This window comes from Crocodylus porosus, unplaced genomic scaffold (genome assembly GCF_001723895.1).
Source record: "Crocodylus porosus isolate Cpor-Errol unplaced genomic scaffold, CroPor_comp1, whole genome shotgun sequence".
NCBI lineage: Eukaryota > Metazoa > Chordata > Crocodylia > Crocodylidae > Crocodylus > Crocodylus porosus.
In genome coordinates, this window is record NW_017728912.1 from 32344165 (window position 1) to 32363497 (window position 19333).

Consider the following 19333-nt stretch of genomic DNA (forward strand, 5'->3'; position numbering starts at 1 on the left):
TCCTGCTAGCACATGGGCTCTGTCTGACACCCCTGTGCTGGCACCGCAAGACTTGAAGCCCTTCTTCAAATCAACCCTCTCCCCCAACACACAACATCACCTGTGCTTCACTATCTGCAGCAGCACTGAGCAGGGACAGTAGTTAAGATGGTGCAAAAGTGGGCCCTGGTGTGTTAATTATCAAACCATCCATCAGCAAAACCCTCTCAGAATATGGTTTTCAGAACTGGGGGAGAAACTTCAGGGTCCTTGTGCTCCCTTCATGACTACTGCACCTGGAGCTACAGTTATCGGCGCTTGTAGGAGAAATGTTGATGTAAGCGATGCTATAGAGTGCTCTACCTGAGCCAATAAACTCAGTAAGATTGAGGGAGTGTTTGCTACTAGCCCCCAGGATAGCAGAGATCTCTGTGGCCTGGCATTCCTGTCAGCCAGCTGGATCACACAGCGAGGTGCTCTTCCAGCCCTAAGCTAGAAGGGTTGTGGGGAAGGGTGAAGCACTAGCAGCGCCTTCCTCCCTGCACACAGCCCTGCTTGCATTCCTCCATGGGTGGGACACTGCTTGTTTTGTTGCCGCTGCATTCCCCACCTTGCCTCCCACCCAGAGCTTGTACCCTTGCTGTTACAAAGCAAGCAGGGCTGACACATAGCATGAGCAGCAATGGAGTTGCAGGGCCGCTCTGGGTCTAGCTTTGCAGCCCCAACTGGTTCCAAGTGTCTGGAGAGGTGGAGAGAGGTTCTGCACAAAGCTTTAGCCAGGGTCTATGCAAATACAATGAGCATCTTAAACCATCTGTTTTTTTTCCTCTGGCTGCAAGAAATATCCCTCAGTAATAGCAGAGATGGGCCTGAACAGCTGGCTGGGGCCAGGTGGAGTCCTGGCACAGTCATAAGGTGTCAACAGCACCAATGAATCAAGGCCTCTGGTGTGGGCAAACAGCTCCATTTCCAACAGAGTGGGCAGCTCTGCCTGCTTATTAATGAAGCCACGTTTGAAGGAGTCACTAGCCCCTTAGCTCCCAAGCGGCTAGCTGGCCACAAGCAAGAATTCTCTCTTCCCCCATGCCCCATCTTCTCCCAAACATTTGATGTGCCACCAGCTAGAGGGACACAGTGAGATGGTGTCTTCAAAACTAGATTAGAAGATCCACTTTTTTCAGCTTTGGACTTCCCCACTTCCTGAATGGAAACCTGGAGGGGGAGTCATGGTGGGAATGCTTGGGAAACCTAAAATAAGTTAATTAAAAGCACAAAGTTAATGCATGTAAGTTAAGCACGTTCATCTCCCCACCATACAGACACTGGTTGGGGCATCCCCATAGGGGTGGGTAATGCACTTTCACTTGTATGCTAACTTCACCCCTTTAGTCAGTTCATCCTAACTCCGTGTAGACAAACCCTCATGTGCAATGTCACATCAGAACTACACAGAGGGCCTAAGAAACATCTGGTGACAGTTGTATGATTTACCCAAGCAAACAGAGCCTTGGTACAGTGACTAGTCATTGCACAGGGATTTGCAGCTCAGCATACTCTGCCTACTTTAAAAGACCCCATGAAATCTCAAGCAGCTACAGCATTGTTCTTCACCTTCTGCCCTAAGAGGTTCAGTAGTGTGCCTGGATTCCATCAGAGGGGCTGCATTTCACCCCAGAAGTAGCTGCATCTGATAGCTGTGTCACCTGTCTGCTGTGTAATGCATGCTGCACATGAGCTACTTTGGCTGAAAGTGTTTTGAAGCATTTAAGCTGTGGCTATTCAGCTCCAGGACTGCTGGAAAATCAGTCAAGTGTGATAGCTCCTGCTAGTACTTGAGCAAGGAAACTGAACTTGTTGTATGACTTTATTATTGCATTCATACACACAAGGTCAGTCACTTGATGCACATAAACAGACAATTTACAGGCTTACCGTAGAGACAATGAAATGCGTTGATTTCATCTAATTCACTGAAACATTGCTGAACACCATTTTCTGTAGTAATTTTGGTATAGCAGAGTGATACCTTTCACTTTCTAGGCTGTGTGGTTCAAACCAGGAACTGACAATTGACATGGGCACATCCCAGCTGTAGATCTAGGAGCTGAGCACACCCACTCACTCACCCACCTACACCTCTCTGTGAATTGCCTTGAGAGATTTATAGGAGCTAGTCATGCACAGTAATTGCCAGGTACAGAAAGAAACCTCCTCATATTGTACCATTTTAATATAAAAACAAATGTAATTAGTGTTTAAAGTGTCCAAGATAAGTAACGTGTACCTCCATGTGATCCACATGATCTCATAGCATGCACTCAATGGGAGTTAACCTTTGGATTTGATACAAAGAGAAGCCGGTTTGCTCACTGACACCAAGTGTAACAATTCTTTCCTTGCCCAATAGCAGAATCTTGGCACTGGCCTTTATGCAAAGCTTCCACTGACTTCAGGGGGAGTTTGCCACCCTGCCAGGGGGCAATACATGCTCAAAAATCTGGTTTGAATTATGCTTGCATTCGGCTAGAATTTTTTTAATGATTCTGAAAAGAGACACCATGTTTTTAATGATTCTTTTCAGAGCTGAAGAATTAAGGATGGCCTTTATAAGGGATATCTAGGGAAACATGCGATAGCTTTCTGGCACTTGGAGAGGGGTATCAGTATATCCTTTTTACCTCTGCACCTGCATTCATTCATTAGAGGTAGATATGTTTGTTCTTGGCTGCCTCTGCATGTGCAGCAAAATAGTTTCCCATCATCGTGGCTGCTTAGATTTGTGATCAAAGACACTCTTTGGGGCATCCTGCACAATAGATCCAAAGCCTGAAATACCCTAAATCAGGCAAGCACGTGGCTACAGTTTATTCATGTAAGCACTGATGGGGTAAGACAAAGGCAAACAAAGGGAAGGCTGACAAGAGTAGGAGTTAGGAGCTGTTCTGGCAGCAGCCAGAGAGCAGTGTTGGGAGGGAGCAGCAGCAAGGGAATGGAGGAGGGAACAGCAGCCAGTTCCTACCCTATACCTGAGACTTGGATCTGCCTATAACAGACTTCCTATGCCCGAAGAATTGACTGCGCCGGAAACTTTTCCCAACTATTCAGTTGATCTAATAAAAGATATCACATCTACTCAAAGAACCTTGCCTGCCTATAAGGCACTTCTGGCCTGAACCCTCACTGCCCTCCAACAAGGGCTGTCAGGGGCATGATGGCCAGATGAGTGTGAATTGCTGCCAAAGCAGAATGCAGGCCTGGGATACACTGGTGGAAGACTTCTTGAAAGCCACTTCAGTCAGGTAAGTCACAATGGAGTGCATGAAGGATCAGATCCCAGACCCATGCCTGACCTTTCAAATGCTGCCCTCTTTGGGGAGGAATGTCTTTTTCAGACTTGCTTCAGGGCACACCATCTTTTTGCCTACCAGGTGCTGGAGCTGACAGATGATGTCTGGAATGACAGCCATATAACGTGGCTAGAAGCTGAAGTCAGGACTCCAGCTCTGTGTAGCCCACCAGCCAAGTCAGATACCTGAATAAAGCCTCTCCTGAATTGACAGGCCTTCTTCTGCCACTTCCCTTACATCTGATGACTTGCTTCAACCCAAAATACTTGTTGCCAGGGCCTCTTCCCTGGCTGTTCAAAGGCTGATAGTACGGTCTTCTCTAGACTCCAGCCAGGGCTCTTCTATCCCTGTTAACCTTGCTGTGAAGTAGGACTGTGGGAAAAATTTGAATTTAATGGGAAATAAAGTGGTTTTGAAGCTTTTTTTTCATCCCCAGATCACAATAACATGTTGAACTTGGAAATACGCAATGTAAATTTTGCAAAACATTGTTTTGGGGACCAATTGAGGCACTTTGTTTTGATGTTGACATGCATGTGCTTTGATTTTTGAAGACCAAAACCCCATTTCTCAATGGAAAATGGAAAGGAATCGTGTCAGTGGAATGTCAGGGCACTTTTGGCCTCATCAAGATCCTTTGTTTTTATTCTATAGACACAAACGTTTGTTGAAATCAGCATATTCCTACAGGAAGTTTCCATTTTGACCGTGTGTGTTTCTGATGGAAAAACCTTCCGTATGGACACACTCCTCTAGTTACCGACTATAGAAATGATCCCTGAAAGTACAGCCTTTTGTATGGACATTCTCAGCCAGGTCTGTCCTGCAGAGCCCTGTCCAGGAGCCCCTTGTGAACCAACCTTGCATTGTGTGTCTAACCAAAGATAAAAGGCCTGTGGGGAGGGGAGGAATGAACTCTGAGGATGAAACAGAGAAGGGATGAGCTCTGGGGGCTCTGGTGAGTAACAGTTACTATATTATATCAAATAACAAAACAGGAAGCATTTGAATTACAGTGCCTTAATTACATCTCTGGAGCCTGTTGAACCTAGCTACTCTCTCAGATCCCCCGTATCCCAGCTAACCCCATGATTCACTTTATCCACTGTCAGGCCTCTAACATGATTTGGCTTGATGTGTTTAAACAATTTACCAATATTCCTGTATGTCATGATCTCACCATTACAAATTGGTCCCTTCCCAGGAAGCAGAAACCTTGATAGCCAGGGAGCTGCTGCTTACAGTAATGTGCTCATTTCACACATTGGGAGGGAAAAGACAAGAGGCCTCTTCTTTCATTTTTTAAACAGTTTTAAAATCTCTGGGTTTTTTTCCCCCTTCTCCCGAAAGACATGTGAATTCAGAAGCAGGAATTGGTGCTGGGTTTGGAGGGGGAACTGGGGGCTGTGCCAGTGCTTCTTCTGGAAGTTCCTGGCTAGAGGGTCTTGCCCCTCTTCTTTGAGTCAAACCAATCAGCATATTTGGGGTTGGGAAGGAATTTTATCCCATGGTCAGACAGGTATGGACTGTAGGGGGGTTGTCCTCCTCTGTGGGGCAGGGGGTAGCCCTCTATCAGGGATGTCTTGAGCCTATATCGACAACATTTCATAGAAGCAAGACTTTGGCTGCTGTGGTTCCTCTGCTTTACGTGTGGTGGGTTAGGGTGTTAGGTCTGTGTCACATCATGCTTGAGTTTAGATCAGTGTTTCTCAACCTGTCGGTCATGACCCAAAAGTGGGTTGCAAGAATATATGAAAGAGTCATGAACAAACTTTAAAAATGGATTGTCCTTTAAAGGACAAAAGCATGGGAAACTGTGGCTTTTCACTTGCAGAGTTCCAGCCTGCCAGGGGCTGTTTGAGGCCCCAGTGCCCACACATACCCTCCGGCCCCACACACCTACCCCCTACCCTGCACGCTGGGGGCGGGGCTGGGACCTGGGTTCGGGGAGCAGCTGGTCCTGAGTGAGGGGCGCTACCAGGGACAGGGGGCTGTTTACTACTTAAATTATTTATCAGGTCAGGACTGGCTATGGATGTTTACAAATGGGTCCTGGTACAAAAAATATTGAGAACCATTGGTTTAGATTATGGATTGTGTAGGCAACCCCTGCTTAGTGCTCTTAATTGGTTCCTGAAAAACTGAGCATAAAGCAAAAAGAATGTTAAGTGAAACTGAAAGTATTTGATAACACAGAACGGTGATCACAGGTGCTTTTAATGACCCAAGATGGCGACTGCGATCATTATAATGAAACTCACTGAGCGCTAAGTGAAATTGGGTATCAATTTAAAAGTAGTGTTATAGTGAAATAGCTCTAAGTGAAACAGCATTAAGCATGGGTTGCTTGTATAGCAGCAGTTCCCAAACTGACAGATTGTGCACCACCAGTTTAAAAATGATACAGCCTTATGTACCACCAGCAAATTTTTTAGTTCAACCTTAAGTACCACCAGCAAAGGTTTGTCATATAAAGTAATTAAAAAAAAATTGTTAATGTGTATCACTGACAGGTTGTCTGAGTACCCCTGGTGGTACCTGTACTGCAGGTTGGGAATCGCTGCTGTGTGGTATGGTATGGCCCTGCCTCAGGCAAGGGGGTTGGACTAGATGAGCTCTGGAGCCTGTGATTCTATGATCATGATTGTTGTTGTTTTTAACAAAGATCAACAATCATTTGATTTGCTAATAGCAAGGACAACCGTAGGCTAGGCACCCCTTTGTTTGAGGGCTGGAGCAAGGCCTGGCAGGGCCCTGGGGAGGCGGCTAGCCCAGCACCCTTGTCCGGGCAGGATCATCTCTCCCAGAGCCCTGCTGGACAAACGCTCCTTTGTTGCAAACAGTCGCTTCTCCGCGGAAGGAACAGGGAAGGAAGTGGCTCGCTGCTGCCAGGAGCCAGGTCACGGGGGAGAGCTCGCAGGAGGTCTGTTCCCTGGGGCAGCACCGGGCTCCTTCTGGCCGAAGGCCACGTCCCCTCACCCGGGTCTCCCATGCAGCGGCGGGGCGCAGCCGATGGAACCCCCCCGCCCCCTCCCCCGCAGGGGGCGGGTCTCGGCAGATCCAACGTTCGAAAATGGAACCCCGCGTCCTGCTCGTTCCAGACCCCGCGGGCCCGCGCCGCCTCTGCCCCCAGCCGCGGGCAGGGAACCAAGGCGCTGCCGGGGGTCCGAGCCTGGGCAGCGGGGCAGGCCCCGATCGCTGCCACCGCCCTGATGACCTGCCCCGGCCGGGCACCATCGCGGGGGAACCACAGCGGCCCTGAGATCCCGGGGGGGAGGGGGGGAAGGTGGAGAGGGGGGGCTTGGGTGTGAGCAGGAGGGGACAGGGGCAGGCCCCTGTGTGGGGTGTGAGTGAGTAGGGGGTCATTGGGGCAGCCCTATACATGGGGAAGGGTTAGAGGAGCCTCGTGTGGGGGGGAGGGGATCGTGTGTGTGCGTGTGTAGGGGGGGAATGGGGCAGCTCTCGGCCCTGGGGTGTGAGCAGGAGGGGGCAGGGGCAGCCCCATCTGTGGGGTGCGAGTGAAGCGGGGTCATTGAGGCAGCTCCGTGCGGGTGGGCACGCAGCGCTCCCCCGTGGCTCATGCCCAGGTCATGGCCAGTCAATGGCGGGGGGAGGGGCGGCGCATGGCTGCGGGCCGCGCTCCATTCACAAAGCGGCGGCGCCGCGTTCCACGGCCCGGTTTTATGAATGGAGGCGGCGGGCGGGCCGCGCTCACAATGGGCCGCGGTGACGTCAGCGGCGGCGCGCTCCATTCAGCGCGGGGCCGGATCAGCACCATGGTGGCCATGGGGGAGCTGCGCGAGCTGGAGAGCGGCGGGCTGCGGCGGCTGCTGGCGGGCCGCGAGGAGGGCCGCGTGCTGGTGCTGGACTGCCGGCCCTTCCTGGCGCACAGCGCGGGCCATGTCCTCGGCGCCCTCAACGTGCGCTGCAACACCATCGTGCGGCGCCGCGCCAAGGGCGCCGTGAGCCTGGAGCAGATCCTGCCGGCCGAGGCCGAGGTGCGCGCCCGCCTGCGTGCCGGCCTCTACTCCGCCGTGGTGCTGTACGACGAGCGCAGCCCCGACGCCGACTGCCTGCGCGACGACGGCACCGTGTCCCTCGTGCTGCGGGCGCTGCGCCGCGACGCCGAGCGCGCCGACGTCTGCCTGCTCGCAGGTGGGCTGGGGCAGCCCCGGGGGGGTCGCGGCCGCCCTGCCGTGGGTGTGAGCAGGAGGGGTCGGGGCAGGCCCCCGGGGGAGGGAGTGGAAGGAGCGGGGGCAGCCCTGTGTGAGCAGGAGGGGACGGAGCAGTTACATACGTGGGGTGTGAGTGAGTAGGGGGGTCACTGGGGCAGCCCCAGGCAGTGGGGGGCAGTTCGAGCAGCCCCGTGGTGGGGGGAAGGGACAGCCCTGGGCCATGGGGTGTGAGCAGGAGGGGATGGGGCAGCCCTCTAGGTGTGGTGTGAGTGAGCAACGGGGGGGTCATTGGGACAATCCCAGGCATTGGGGGGCAGGGGTTGCAGAGCAGCCCCATGTGTGTCAGGGCAGACTTCAGTCATGGGCATGAGCAGGAGGGGACAGGGGCAGCCCCCCATGTGGGGTGTGAGTGAGTGGGGGGTCATTGGGGCAGCCCTGTATATGGGGTGTGAGGGGGGGAAGGTCAGAACAGCCCCCATGCGTGGGGAGTGAGTGGGGGCCAGGAATCAAAGCAGTCTTGTGTAGGAGGTGTGAGGGGGCAGGATCAGAGCAGCCCCCATGTGTGGGCTGTGAGTGGGGGGTTGGGGCAGCCCCTGTATGGGCTGTGTGTGGGGGTTGGAGCAGTCCTGGTGGAGGGGGAGGTAAGAGCAGCCCCTGCATGGGGTGTGAGTGTGAAGAGGGATTAGGGCATGGGGACTGAGGGAGCTTTGGTGTGTGAGGGGGGGAAATCAGACAGTCCTGTATATGGGGTGTAAGTATGGGAGGGGGAAATCGGGGCAGCCCCTGCCTTGGGAAGTGGGGGCGAAATCGGAGCAGGCCCCATGCATGAGGGGTGTGTGGAGGGATCAGAGCAGTCCTTGACCATGGGTGTGAGCAGGAGGGGTCAGGGCAGTCCTGCATGAGGGGGAGGGATCAGGGAGGCCCTGTGCCTGGGGTGTGGAGGGAGTCCACAAGCAGCCCCAGGGCCTGGAGGGTCTGCTCCCTGCCCCTGGGTGTGTGCCACCCCGCGCCCCCCACATGCCTCCTACTTGCTCTGGAGTTGCCAGGCCAAACACTCCTTGCTCTGTTCCCTGCAGGCCCGCCCAGCTGCAAATCCAGGGGCAGGGGGTGGGATGGGGGCGGCTGTTCTTTCTCCTTCCCTCCCTCCATTCCCGCTCGGGGCACATTCCAGTCATTCCTCCACAGCCCCTGCTCTTTCAGCCCCCCTCTCACCCCTCCCCAGGCCGGCAGGAAGCTCCCCACGCAGTGTGGGGGACAGTGGCTAGTCACTTCCTGCTCCTTTGCCCAGTCAGCTGCTGGGGAAAGGCTGCTGGTGACCTGTGCCTGACCTGCCTGAGCTTGGTAGGGCTCAGCTGGCTCTGGGGCTGAGGCGTCTGCCCATGGGACAAGGGATAGGAGCAAAAAAGGCCCAGTGAAAGGATAGCTGGTCTGATCTGGCTCCATACAAGGGGTGGTGGGGCCAGTGGGCTCTTCCCCAGCATTGGGGTGGGAGCTGCCATGTCTCTGTGAAGGAAACCCCTGTGGTCCCTTTTTTGCTGCTTCAGCTTTGAGCTCTCCCAGGCTGGATTTTGGCAGCGTGATGCGATACTTTTGGTGCCCAAAAAATCCTTCCCCACAGAGGAAGACTTCGTGAGTCTGGTTTTTTCTCCTTCCCCTTGTGCTCTGGGTAAAGCAATCAAACTGTCCCCTTTTGTGGAACATGGAGGCTGAGTTTGCTTTGTGTATGGCTTTGCTCCCTCCCACTACATTAGTCTGAAGTCGAGTAGAAGGCAAAGTAGATGTGCACCTTATAGGCTACCCAAAGTAGATATAGATAACAGAAGCTTTTGTGAGCTGAAGCTCACTTCATGAGAAAATGAGCATCAGCTCACAAAGAAGCTTGTGCTATTTATATCTACCTCGGTTAGTCTATAAGGTGCACATCTGCTCTGCCTTCTACTTGAGTTCAGACTAACGTGGTGAATTATGACTCTCAACCTTCTGCAGGCCAGGAAGGAGCTCTAGGGCAAATCTGATGGGAAACCTGCACATTTTTGAATATTCACAGTAATTCAGAGGAAATGTCATGGTGCCTCTGTCCTGGTGTAGTGGGAGATGAGAGACCGGGAAGGAAGGTTCATGACCTGGCCACAAGTCTCTGATTGTTTCAGCCAAAACACTGCAAAACCTGGGCCTGGGGGTGGGGGGGAACAACAGGGACAGCTTAAATCCTGAGAATTTAGGTAGGGGGCATAGGGAAAACTGAACATGTTTTATCTGGTTTAAAGCTGGACAGATACCTGCGGGAAATAGCTTTGAAGCCGCAGCAGCGGAACCAGCTGCAGTGATCCTTAATTTGATGCAGATAATTAAAATTAATTCCTTCCTCTCATCCAAGCTAAATACAGCGAGTTGTGCTGAAAGAAAATCAGCCGTTGTTCGGGTCAGAATGCTGGAGGCAGATCATCAGTTACGTAGCAAAAAAAGCTTCTCGGTTGTGTAAGCACTCACTTCCTCGTACTAGAGCAAAACCCTTTGGAACTGGTCTGTACGCCCGATGACAATCACTTTCTAGTGATTGTTGCCTTTTTAATGGCCTGCCTCTGATGTTTGCTAATTTAAACCAAATTAAAATCACAGTAATAGTGACAGCAAGAAGTTTCAAGCTCTGTAATGAGGTTTTCTTAAAATTCCCCTTAGTCTATTTTGGAAACATGAGCGCCCAATGGAATGGCACGTTTTTTTTGTTTACAACTAGTGCATTGTAATTTATTCATGGTTTTACTGACAATGGGGGATCAGGAGTGCATGCATGCAGTTAGATAGTGGTGAGTCCATTAATAGGTTTGATAAATGTTGTATTTGGCATTTATGTTGTGCTTGATACAGTAAAAACAGCAGGAGCTCTGATAAGGATGGATTATAATTTTCAAACAGGGAGCCTTTTTCTCAATTGTTTTCTCAGCAGTGGCATCTAAAGGGACTGTGCTTTGTCTCTTGTTAATAAGTCATTCTGATGCTGATAAAGATGCATGCGAGCTAAGAATGCTTCTTTGTTTCAATGACATGACCGTCTATGTTAGCTTTTAATTTTAAAAGCCTTCATTGGCCTGACTTGACTTCTTCTCTTTGGTAATATCTCATTAAAACCTGCTTTTCAGTTCTACCTTCTCAAATTATACTTAAAATCTCAATTCCTTTTACAGAGGAAAAAACAGTACAACTAAGGGAATTCACACGGCATTTTAGGCACTGCATTCAAAGAGCTGAATTCAGCTAGTGTCAATGGGAACAGTGTCAAACCCCCAAATATGTATTATGTTAAATTCATTGTATTTGTTTTTATTACATGTGAGCTGCTGTTGATAATGATTGTAATAATTTTTGTTCACATATTCCATGTGCATTATGGCAAAGCAGAGCTTCAAAGCCATTTTGCAGCAGGATTAATTGGAGTACAAAAAGATCAAATGTCTTGCTAATTACATACAGCATGCCAATGGCTCAAGCAAGATTAAGACCTAGAAACGTGAGGTCCTCAGACCTGTGCTGCATAGACCACACAGCCTGTCGGCATCTTAAAACTGCAATAATAGCAAGTGAAACAGACTCACTTTATGTTACTCCAATCCACCTTTGGGGTGCTGTTATATAAGGTGTATAGCATTTTAATACACACACTGCATGTTAAGAAAGGGTTATGGGAACTTCATTCAAGGATAAGAGAAGGTATTTGGATTGGAAAAAGATGTTAGTAGCTGGTAGCAAAACATGCAGTAGTACCTCTCTGTCCCTCCCTCCTTCCCCCATTTCCTTTGATTCTGCAAAGCAGTCAAGTATGTGCTTAAATCTCGTAGACCAAGAGGGACTGAACTGGGATGGGTTTAAGCAAGTGCTTATAATTGGGCATGTTGTTCTTGTCCTTTGCTTACTATGTTTTCCTCCTAGATGCACACAGGCAAAACATAACCTTTCAATTCCATTTTTTTAAATGGAATCAAACTAGTTTTAAACTAAAACTCAGCACTCCCTTGGAAGTTGGACTCCATCATTGTATGCCACAGCCTACAGTATGCAGCCTGAGCTGTAAGGCATCCAGACTAAATTCTGTGCTCCATTACACCCTTGTAGATCAGGAGTAGATCCACTGTAATCAGGTTTGCATTTAGGCTGATATGGCTGATCATCAGAGTTTGGGATGAGCTCCTGGTCCCATGAAGACTAATGATGCAAATACTGTTGGCCTCTTTGGGTCAAGCTCTCATGCTTGGTTTCTAGTTTCTGCACATGGAACAGACTGGAGATGGCAGCCTGTGTCCTGATCTGCAGTGACTTACCTCTGTCCTAGGAGAGGCACCAGCCAGCATCAGTCTGTGGGAGTTCATCTTTTACATTTAGGGACAGAGTGAGGCCAGCCAACTTCTGCATGAATCTCTCCAGAGGCAGTGATATCAAGAGGCTTCTTTAGCATCCTCGTACCCTGAAAATTGTTCATAGATGCTGAGCAACAAGCCTAGAAACCCAGAACACGAGCAGCTCAGAGAAGTTATTTGGCAGATGGGGAGTCCGGGGTGGGATTCTGGTAAAGAGTTGGCACATGATGCCACACACAGGCTGGTAGTAGAAAGTGGCCATGTGGAGCTGTTACACTATTCCTCCTGCAGAAAGGGAGCCTTCCTTTAACCACTGCATCCATTTGTTCCGTGGGTGCTGGACAGAGTGCCCTTCCTTTTTCTGGGGAGGGCTTCTTTTGCAGCTCTTAGTGTTGTGTAGTCCTGCCTCAAAGCCAGTGAGGAAAGGAGGAGAAAGCAGAATCTGCAAAAAGGAGGCATCAGAATTTGTCTGAGTCACTGTTCTTGGAGGCCTAGATAACTAAACACACCTGAAGCCCAGCTCCTGGAGCTCATGTCCTAACACAGAGCAGTCTGGCAGGAGAAACTTAAGCTGAGTAAATAATCACTGTGCTGGGTTTTACTGCATTCGGTAACTGGGAGGTCTGCTGAAACCCAGGACTTCGTAGTCTATTTGATGGGGAGAAAGGAAGCTGCAATCTGGAGTACAGTTCTGGCAATTGAGCTAGAAAATGTAGGCCTCAGTGTAGCTAAATTCCTGCTGTGACAGTAAAACACCTGACTGATGTAGATTTTAGGAGACCAAACTGAGGATTTTAAGGCCACTAACTTATTTAAATGAAAGCCAGAGAAATAACGCTGGAGGTTATTGACCGCAGATGACAGCCAAGGTGCCCTGTACTAGAGCTGATCAATAGCAGCACTGTTTTGGTGACTGGTAGGAAAATATAAAGCTGGGATTGAGTATTACTGGGGCAGTAATGACAAACAACAAGCTGCTTCCACAGGGTCACCAGGCCTTCATGGTTTGTTTTGTTTAAGTACAGATCTGTGGTGCTGCAAACATGGGATTACGGTGACTCTGCAAGCTTGTAAGGCACAGCAAGACCAAGCACAGATTATCCTTCAGCCTCCCATGAGCAAAGACTGGCTCTTGCAGTTTGCAACAAGTGAAAAATCTGATGCTTTCTGAGGCAGGAAGCTAGCTCAACAGCTTAAGTGCACATCTGATTCCCTAGCTATGCAGGTACATAAGTTCAGATGAGATGGAAAATGCCTGGTTTAAATCTGTCCTGGCAAAATTTAGGTGAAAGTCACCATGGTCTTGTTGCATTTCACACTTGCCTTGCAGAGATGCAAATGATTGCGAGGAAACAATCTACTTCCCTTGCCTGGTCTGACTCTCCTGAGATTTGGTGCTAAAGACAGGGCTGTGGGTTTACAACAGCTGAATTTTGAAAGCCAGTACTAAGCTGCTTTTGCACCTCCACTATCATATGAAGTAGCACTAAACTCTGTTACTTTCTGGCTCTCAGTCTAGCTGCATGATGTAATTTTTTTAGAAGTTGCTGGAGTGCAGTGTCTTAAAGACCATCGTGATGTATTCCTGGTCTTCAAAAGCCTTTTGATTCCTAGGTGGAAAGCATTGTCACTGCAAGCCCACTCTGTGTGTGAGCTGGAGCTAGGTTAGGATTGCAAGGGAATTCTCCTGTCATGTTCTCTGCCTGGATTTGGGACACTATATAGACTCTTGCTTGGTTGTGACCATGAGTGCTGTTGGGACCCTGTCTCCACCTCCCAGCTGGCTGGATACTCAGCTGGGCCTAGGACTGCGCTAGAACATATGGAATAAATTGCACACGTGGCGAGCAGCTGATTTATGAGTCGTCATTGGCTTCATACTGCCAAGCCAAAAGGCATGGTCAAGTATTGAGCCCTAGAGGAGTATACCTGTCTATATTTGAGCTTTCCTACCTCTTTCTCAGTCCTAAGACACCCCTCCCATTTTCCTCTCTGTCATCCATGGCAATCTGAACAGCTTCCCATTAGGAAGATACCCGTCATGAGAGCCTGGGGAGATTGAAGGTACTGGTTCACATTCACCTTGCTCAGGCTGAACAAAATGGAATTACGAGCAAGATGGTAAAAATCTACTTGGATTGGAAGCAGCAACTCTTTTTTTTTTTTCCCATCTGCCCAGCTCTTTGCAGTGGGTCTGCTGATTTCCAGGGCTTCCCACACTACAATTTATTCATAAATAAATGGATGGTGATTGCAACCACCCCACTCCTCCTTCCTTGGCCTTTATTGGTGGGAGCATTTGACTGTTGCCATGGCAGTGCTCTACGAATGATGTCATGTCCCCACCTCCTGCTGAGATCGCAGCCTGTTGTTGCCATCCTGGCTCTGGATCACACTCTGAATGGTAGAAGCTGTCCCTCGGCAGTGGGTGAAATGAGACAGATGGGTGCATTTGTGACAATATTTCCAGAACTGGTTGTTCTCTCATGGCTTCTTATGCAACTGTAACTTCATTGGCTTCAACAGAGTTGCCAAAGAGGGGTGATGACTGGGGCTGTGGGTTTTTTGGCATGCTTGGGGCTGGGACACCAAAGGAAAGGATTCTTCAGAGGGGGAACTTGTGCCTAGAAGAACATGAGTGATGGTGGCCGTGGCATGGTTTGAAAATCAGACTGCGGACTAATGCTTCTGTAGCTCAGGGAATTGTGTTCAAGTGCAAAAGCAGACCAACATCCTTCTTTCAGTAAGAAGAGTGGGCAAGTAGGTTCTGCACTAATGATGCAGCCCTGGCGGCAACCAGGGGGTTTGGGCACCCATTGCCAAAGCTGTCTTTCCCCATGTGCAAAGACGGGAGATGCCCAGGCACTGGGGAATGCTGAATATCCCAGGGAAGTGGGAAATCTGAGTCCATGGAAGGTGGCTCTGAAGCTGGTGCTTCCATGGGCTTGCTTCTCTTAAGAAGTTAAAAGGGCCCAGGACTTGGTCAGCTTCGGTATGATTTCCTGACTGCAGTGTAGAGAGGACAGCATGCTCTGTGACAGAGGAAGGAGTCTTTTGTCTGGTGGGCAGAGGAGGGGTTGTTGGTCCAAGTCGCTGAGAACAACAGTGTCCTGGTGATGATGGAGGGCCACCTTGGCCATCGTTGTGCCTGGCTTTGGAGTGAGATGGTGGGATGATCTGTCCCTGCTGCATGTGCGCTCATGGCGGTCATTGGGGAAGGCCTGACTAGGCTTGGGGAACTAAAGGCCCAATCCTAGAAGTAGCCATCTGCTCTCTGGTCTGCCCCAGCTTCATTGGACAGAGCGGATGGCCTTAGCTTTTGTTGGAGGTTGGGGGGGTCTGTACAGTAGTCTGACCCACCCTATTGGTACACTGTCCCCTGTGCATGAAATGGGGCCAGGATCTCCCCAAGAGTGATGCAATGCAAAATGGCTTCCAGAAACTAACTTTCATCCTCCTGTTTTGCTGGCTCCCCCTTCCTTAGAGAGACTTTTGTGGTGGTAGTGACACCTAGTGGTAGAGGCAGAGCCGACAGGCCAGCTTAGCTCGGGCTCTGCATTCAAAGCAGCAAGAGATGCTAGTCCTGGCTTGCAGAGAGCCTGCTGCCTTTCCTGGTTAATGCTCTATGCCTGTCTCTTCCATTGCAGGAGGCTATGAGAGGTTTTATTCCGAGCATCCAGAATTCTGTGTGAAAACAAAATCCCTGAGTAGCATTTCGCCACCAGCCAGTGCTGAGCCTTTGGACCTGGGATGTGGCTCCTGTGCAACGCCCCTGCATGATCAGGTAAGCTCCTTGGCACCTAGTGTGCTGAATTCCTGGGGGCATCCATTTGCCTGGCTTCTAGGTTTAAAATCTCCTCCCATGCATTGAGTCAAACCCTCAATGTCTCAACTGTCCAGGTGAGGAGGCATTGTCCAAAAAAGCTGTTTTAAGACATTGTGTCCCTATCAGCTCAGCAAGCTGGAACACTTGCAGGCCATATGATGTGGTACATGCAGTTCTCTCTCTTGATTTTTAAGTCTCAAGCAGAATTTTTCTTGTAAAATGGCATTTAGGCAGGCATTGCCAATGCTTTGGAAGTAGTTCTGAGTCCAGGATAAATTTTCTGCTCAAAGCAAGAAGCATCCAGACTAGTCATGTCCTCAAAAACACTGGTGGCTGAAGCATTCCCTGGGGTGGGAGAGGACCAGGCACTTGGGATGTTGAAGTTTCTACCTCCCTCATCCTGCTTGAGGGCTGTCATTCTCCCTCCCCAGTGAATATTGGCCCATTTTTATGAAGTAGGTCAGCTTCCACAGGAGAGATGAGCAGAGACTTGCCCCTGACTACTCAATGAGGCAGGTGGAGGGAGTGCACAATTGACATCCGGTCCCTGGTTCAGAGTGGGTTTGTCTCGCTTCCTTCCCCTGCCTACTTTACAATAGGAAAAATCTTTGAAATCGCCCCAGTTCTTCCCAGTGGGAGATGTTTCTTCCTAGCTCTGGTGTTTGTGTAGATATCAATTCTTCCAATGGTGTAGAAAGGAGCCTGCATAAGCCACGGTAGCATGCTGGCTATAGTCAACTAGCAAGAAAGCTGTCTGCATGGGGGAGTGGTGCTTTCAAAATCGGGCTGTCAGCTGGAGAATAAATAGTGCAATGACTTGATTCAAAATGGAAAATCAATACCTGCCATTTGAAAACAAAGCTAGGCTGCACAGAGCCCCATTGGAACCATCTTTCCTCCATGTCACATCTGTGGGTCCATGTGCCAGAACTCTGTTTACCTTGTAAAAAGGCTAAATTGTTTGGAGAGCCCACACCTGCTAAGCCATATCCTCATTTTCCTTGGGCATTGGGGTGGATCTGAGGGCCTCATTCACTTATGCCTGCTGTGTTTTTGCTGTCTGCTGCTTGCCTTTCAAATGAAAGGAGTCTAAAACGACAAGTCCTGCCTCGCCTCATATTCTCTGTCTGTTCATTTGGTCAGGGAAGCTGGTTTCTGTGGTTTGTTTTTTTTAGTTGAATGAACATTACTAACTACATTCTCTGGAAGGGTTTTTCAAAGCAACCTACTCTCCTGTTTGCCTGTTTAGCTCCCAGAAGAGGACAATTCCAGGGCCTTCAGAAGCTGACAGATAATAATTTAGAGGGCATTTTCATATAGATTTGGGCCCAGTCCCTTAAATGTGGTAGTCAGTCCCAGTCCAATAGGTACTTGGGGTATAGGTTGTCTGCAGGCTTGGACCCTATGGCTCTAGTATGGAGATGCTGCCTCCTGTGTTTATCAAGCGGCCCTTGAAACGGACCTGGTGTCCAAACAGCATGGAGAACCTACTGTCTGGATACTGAATCCTTGTAAAGCATCCCAAGCTTTAGCTACAGAGGCCTTCAGAACCCCACATCACTCTTGAAGATATGGGCCCTACTGAGACTGTCAAATTATGGGCAGGTCTGGTAGCCATGCTCACCCAACTCTGTGGTTCCCATCTCTCTTCCCTTCTGACTAGCGGTGCTCTTATCTCCTCTGTCTTGACTCCAGTGTTTGTTTCTCTTTGTCTGAAATAGGGCGGCCCTGTGGAAATCCTCCCCTTCCTCTACCTTGGCAGTGCATACCATGCAGCCCGGAGGGACATGCTGGACACGCTGGGGATCACGGCCTTGCTGAACGTTTCTTCAGACTGCCCTAATCACTTTGAAGGACACTATCAGTACAAGTGCATCCCGGTGGAGGATAACCACAAGGCTGACATCAGCTCCTGGTTCATGGAAGCAATAGACTACATAGGTAGGTTTGTACCATGGCCTGGGAGGTGTGGGGAGAGGTGGCAGAAGACACAGCAAGGCTGATGCATAAAAGGGTTCAGTGACAGGATTTAGTCCAGTGCTAGTTAATTGCATATTGTATGCAATGTGTGGCAGTGGCTTGAGTGGCAGGAGCGAGCTACTTACCCTTCTCTCCCTTCTGACGCTGCAGACTCAGTGAAGGACTGCCATGGCCGGGTGCTGGTGCACTGTCAGGCTGGCATCTCACGTTCCGCCACCATCTGCTTGGCCTACCTGATGATGAAGAAGCGAGTGCGGCTGGAGGAGGCCTTTGAGTTTGTCAAGCAGCGCCGGAGTATCATCTCCCCCAACTTCAGCTTCATGGGTCAGCTGCTGCAGTTCGAGTCCCAGGTGTTAGCGACATCATGTGCTGTTGAAGCTGCCAGCCCCTCAGGGACCCTACGGGAACGTGGCAAAGCCAACTCCACGCCAACATCCCAGTTCGTCTTCAGCTTCCCAGTGTCTGTGGGGGTCCATTCCACCCCCAGCAGCCTCCCCTATCTGCACAGCCCCATCACCACTTCACCCAGCTGTTAGCCTGTGGTGTCAACTAGGATGAGGGTGACGACAGTGGTGTCACAGATGCTTTTCGCAGCCAAGGACACTGACCAGGTTGAGCTGCCTGGGAACTGCCAGCTGCAAGGCCATAAGACCTGGCGTGAACCGCTGAATGGCCAAGCAAAACTCCTTGACCAAGAGCAATAATGGCTGACTTTGCCACTGGTTTTGGACTCTGTGTGTGTGTGTGTGTGTGTGTGTGTGTGTGAGAGAGAGAGAGAGGTGTGTGCGTGTAAGTGTGCATATTTTTTTTTTTTTTTTTTTTTTTTTAAAGCAGGAGGCTTGAAGTTGTGAAATCCACAAATCCTGACAATGTGTCTGACCAGTTTTGCTTGGGAGAAAAAAGTACCATTTCCCAAAGTGCCTGGTTTTGATTTTTTCCTGATTTCTGTCCCACCCTCTTTTAAAAAAAACAAAAAACATTCCCCTGCCTGCCCCTAAGAAAAGAAGAAAAAAAAAACAACCTTTTTTTTAACTGAGGCAAGGGGATATTTATCGCAAAACTTTCTTCCAGTTATTGAATGCAGCAATTGTGCTACTGGTGACAATTGTAGAGCCTATTTATCTTGAACTGTGAGCACAACAGCAGCATGCAGGTTTCATGCAAGTTTCAAAGTAACTAGAGAACAAGTTGGTTGCTTGCATGTCTGTGCAGACTAGTGCAGTGACAGTGGAGCCATCTCCTCCACTGGAGGGACATGAGTTTCCTTAAGTCTGCAATAACACAGGCTGGGGGTGGGGTTCCCTTGCTGGACACAGGGGACTTGTGATAATGGGATCACTTCAATCACTGCACTGCAATATGGACTTCTTCCACCTGAGGATCAACGTGTGGACTTAGTGGGTAGCATTTAGTCCTAGTGCCCTGTTTCCTTCCTTGTCTGGCGGGGTACAGCTTTGTCGTCATTTATTTTGAACTAGACAAGGTTGATTTGTTTGCTGTGAAGTGCTTGTGATGTTGCTTTGCTACATGCACCATGCTCATCTGGACCACCACATATGTCTGAGCATGAGGCAGGTGGGGATTTATGAGGTAAGAGCCCTGAATGCATGCTGAAGGGCAGTCCTCTGGCCATAGGGCATGAGGAACATGTTGGGAAGCTTGCGTCTGAGGCGC

The 19333-nt window shown here is 49.8% G+C and overlaps 1 protein-coding gene across 1 annotated transcript; it reads left to right on the forward strand.

The window, feature by feature from the left end:
* Positions 1 to 7091: 7091 nt before the first annotated feature.
* On the forward strand, positions 7092 to 18412 carry DUSP4 (dual specificity phosphatase 4). Its single transcript, XM_019534237.1, has 4 exons — positions 7092 to 7481; positions 15501 to 15637; positions 17401 to 17620; positions 17810 to 18412. Exons 1-4 carry the CDS (start codon positions 7103 to 7105, stop codon positions 18193 to 18195), a joined length of 1122 nt encoding a protein of 373 aa, XP_019389782.1. The 5' UTR covers positions 7092 to 7102; the 3' UTR covers positions 18196 to 18412.
* The last annotated feature ends 921 nt before the right edge of the window (positions 18413 to 19333 follow it).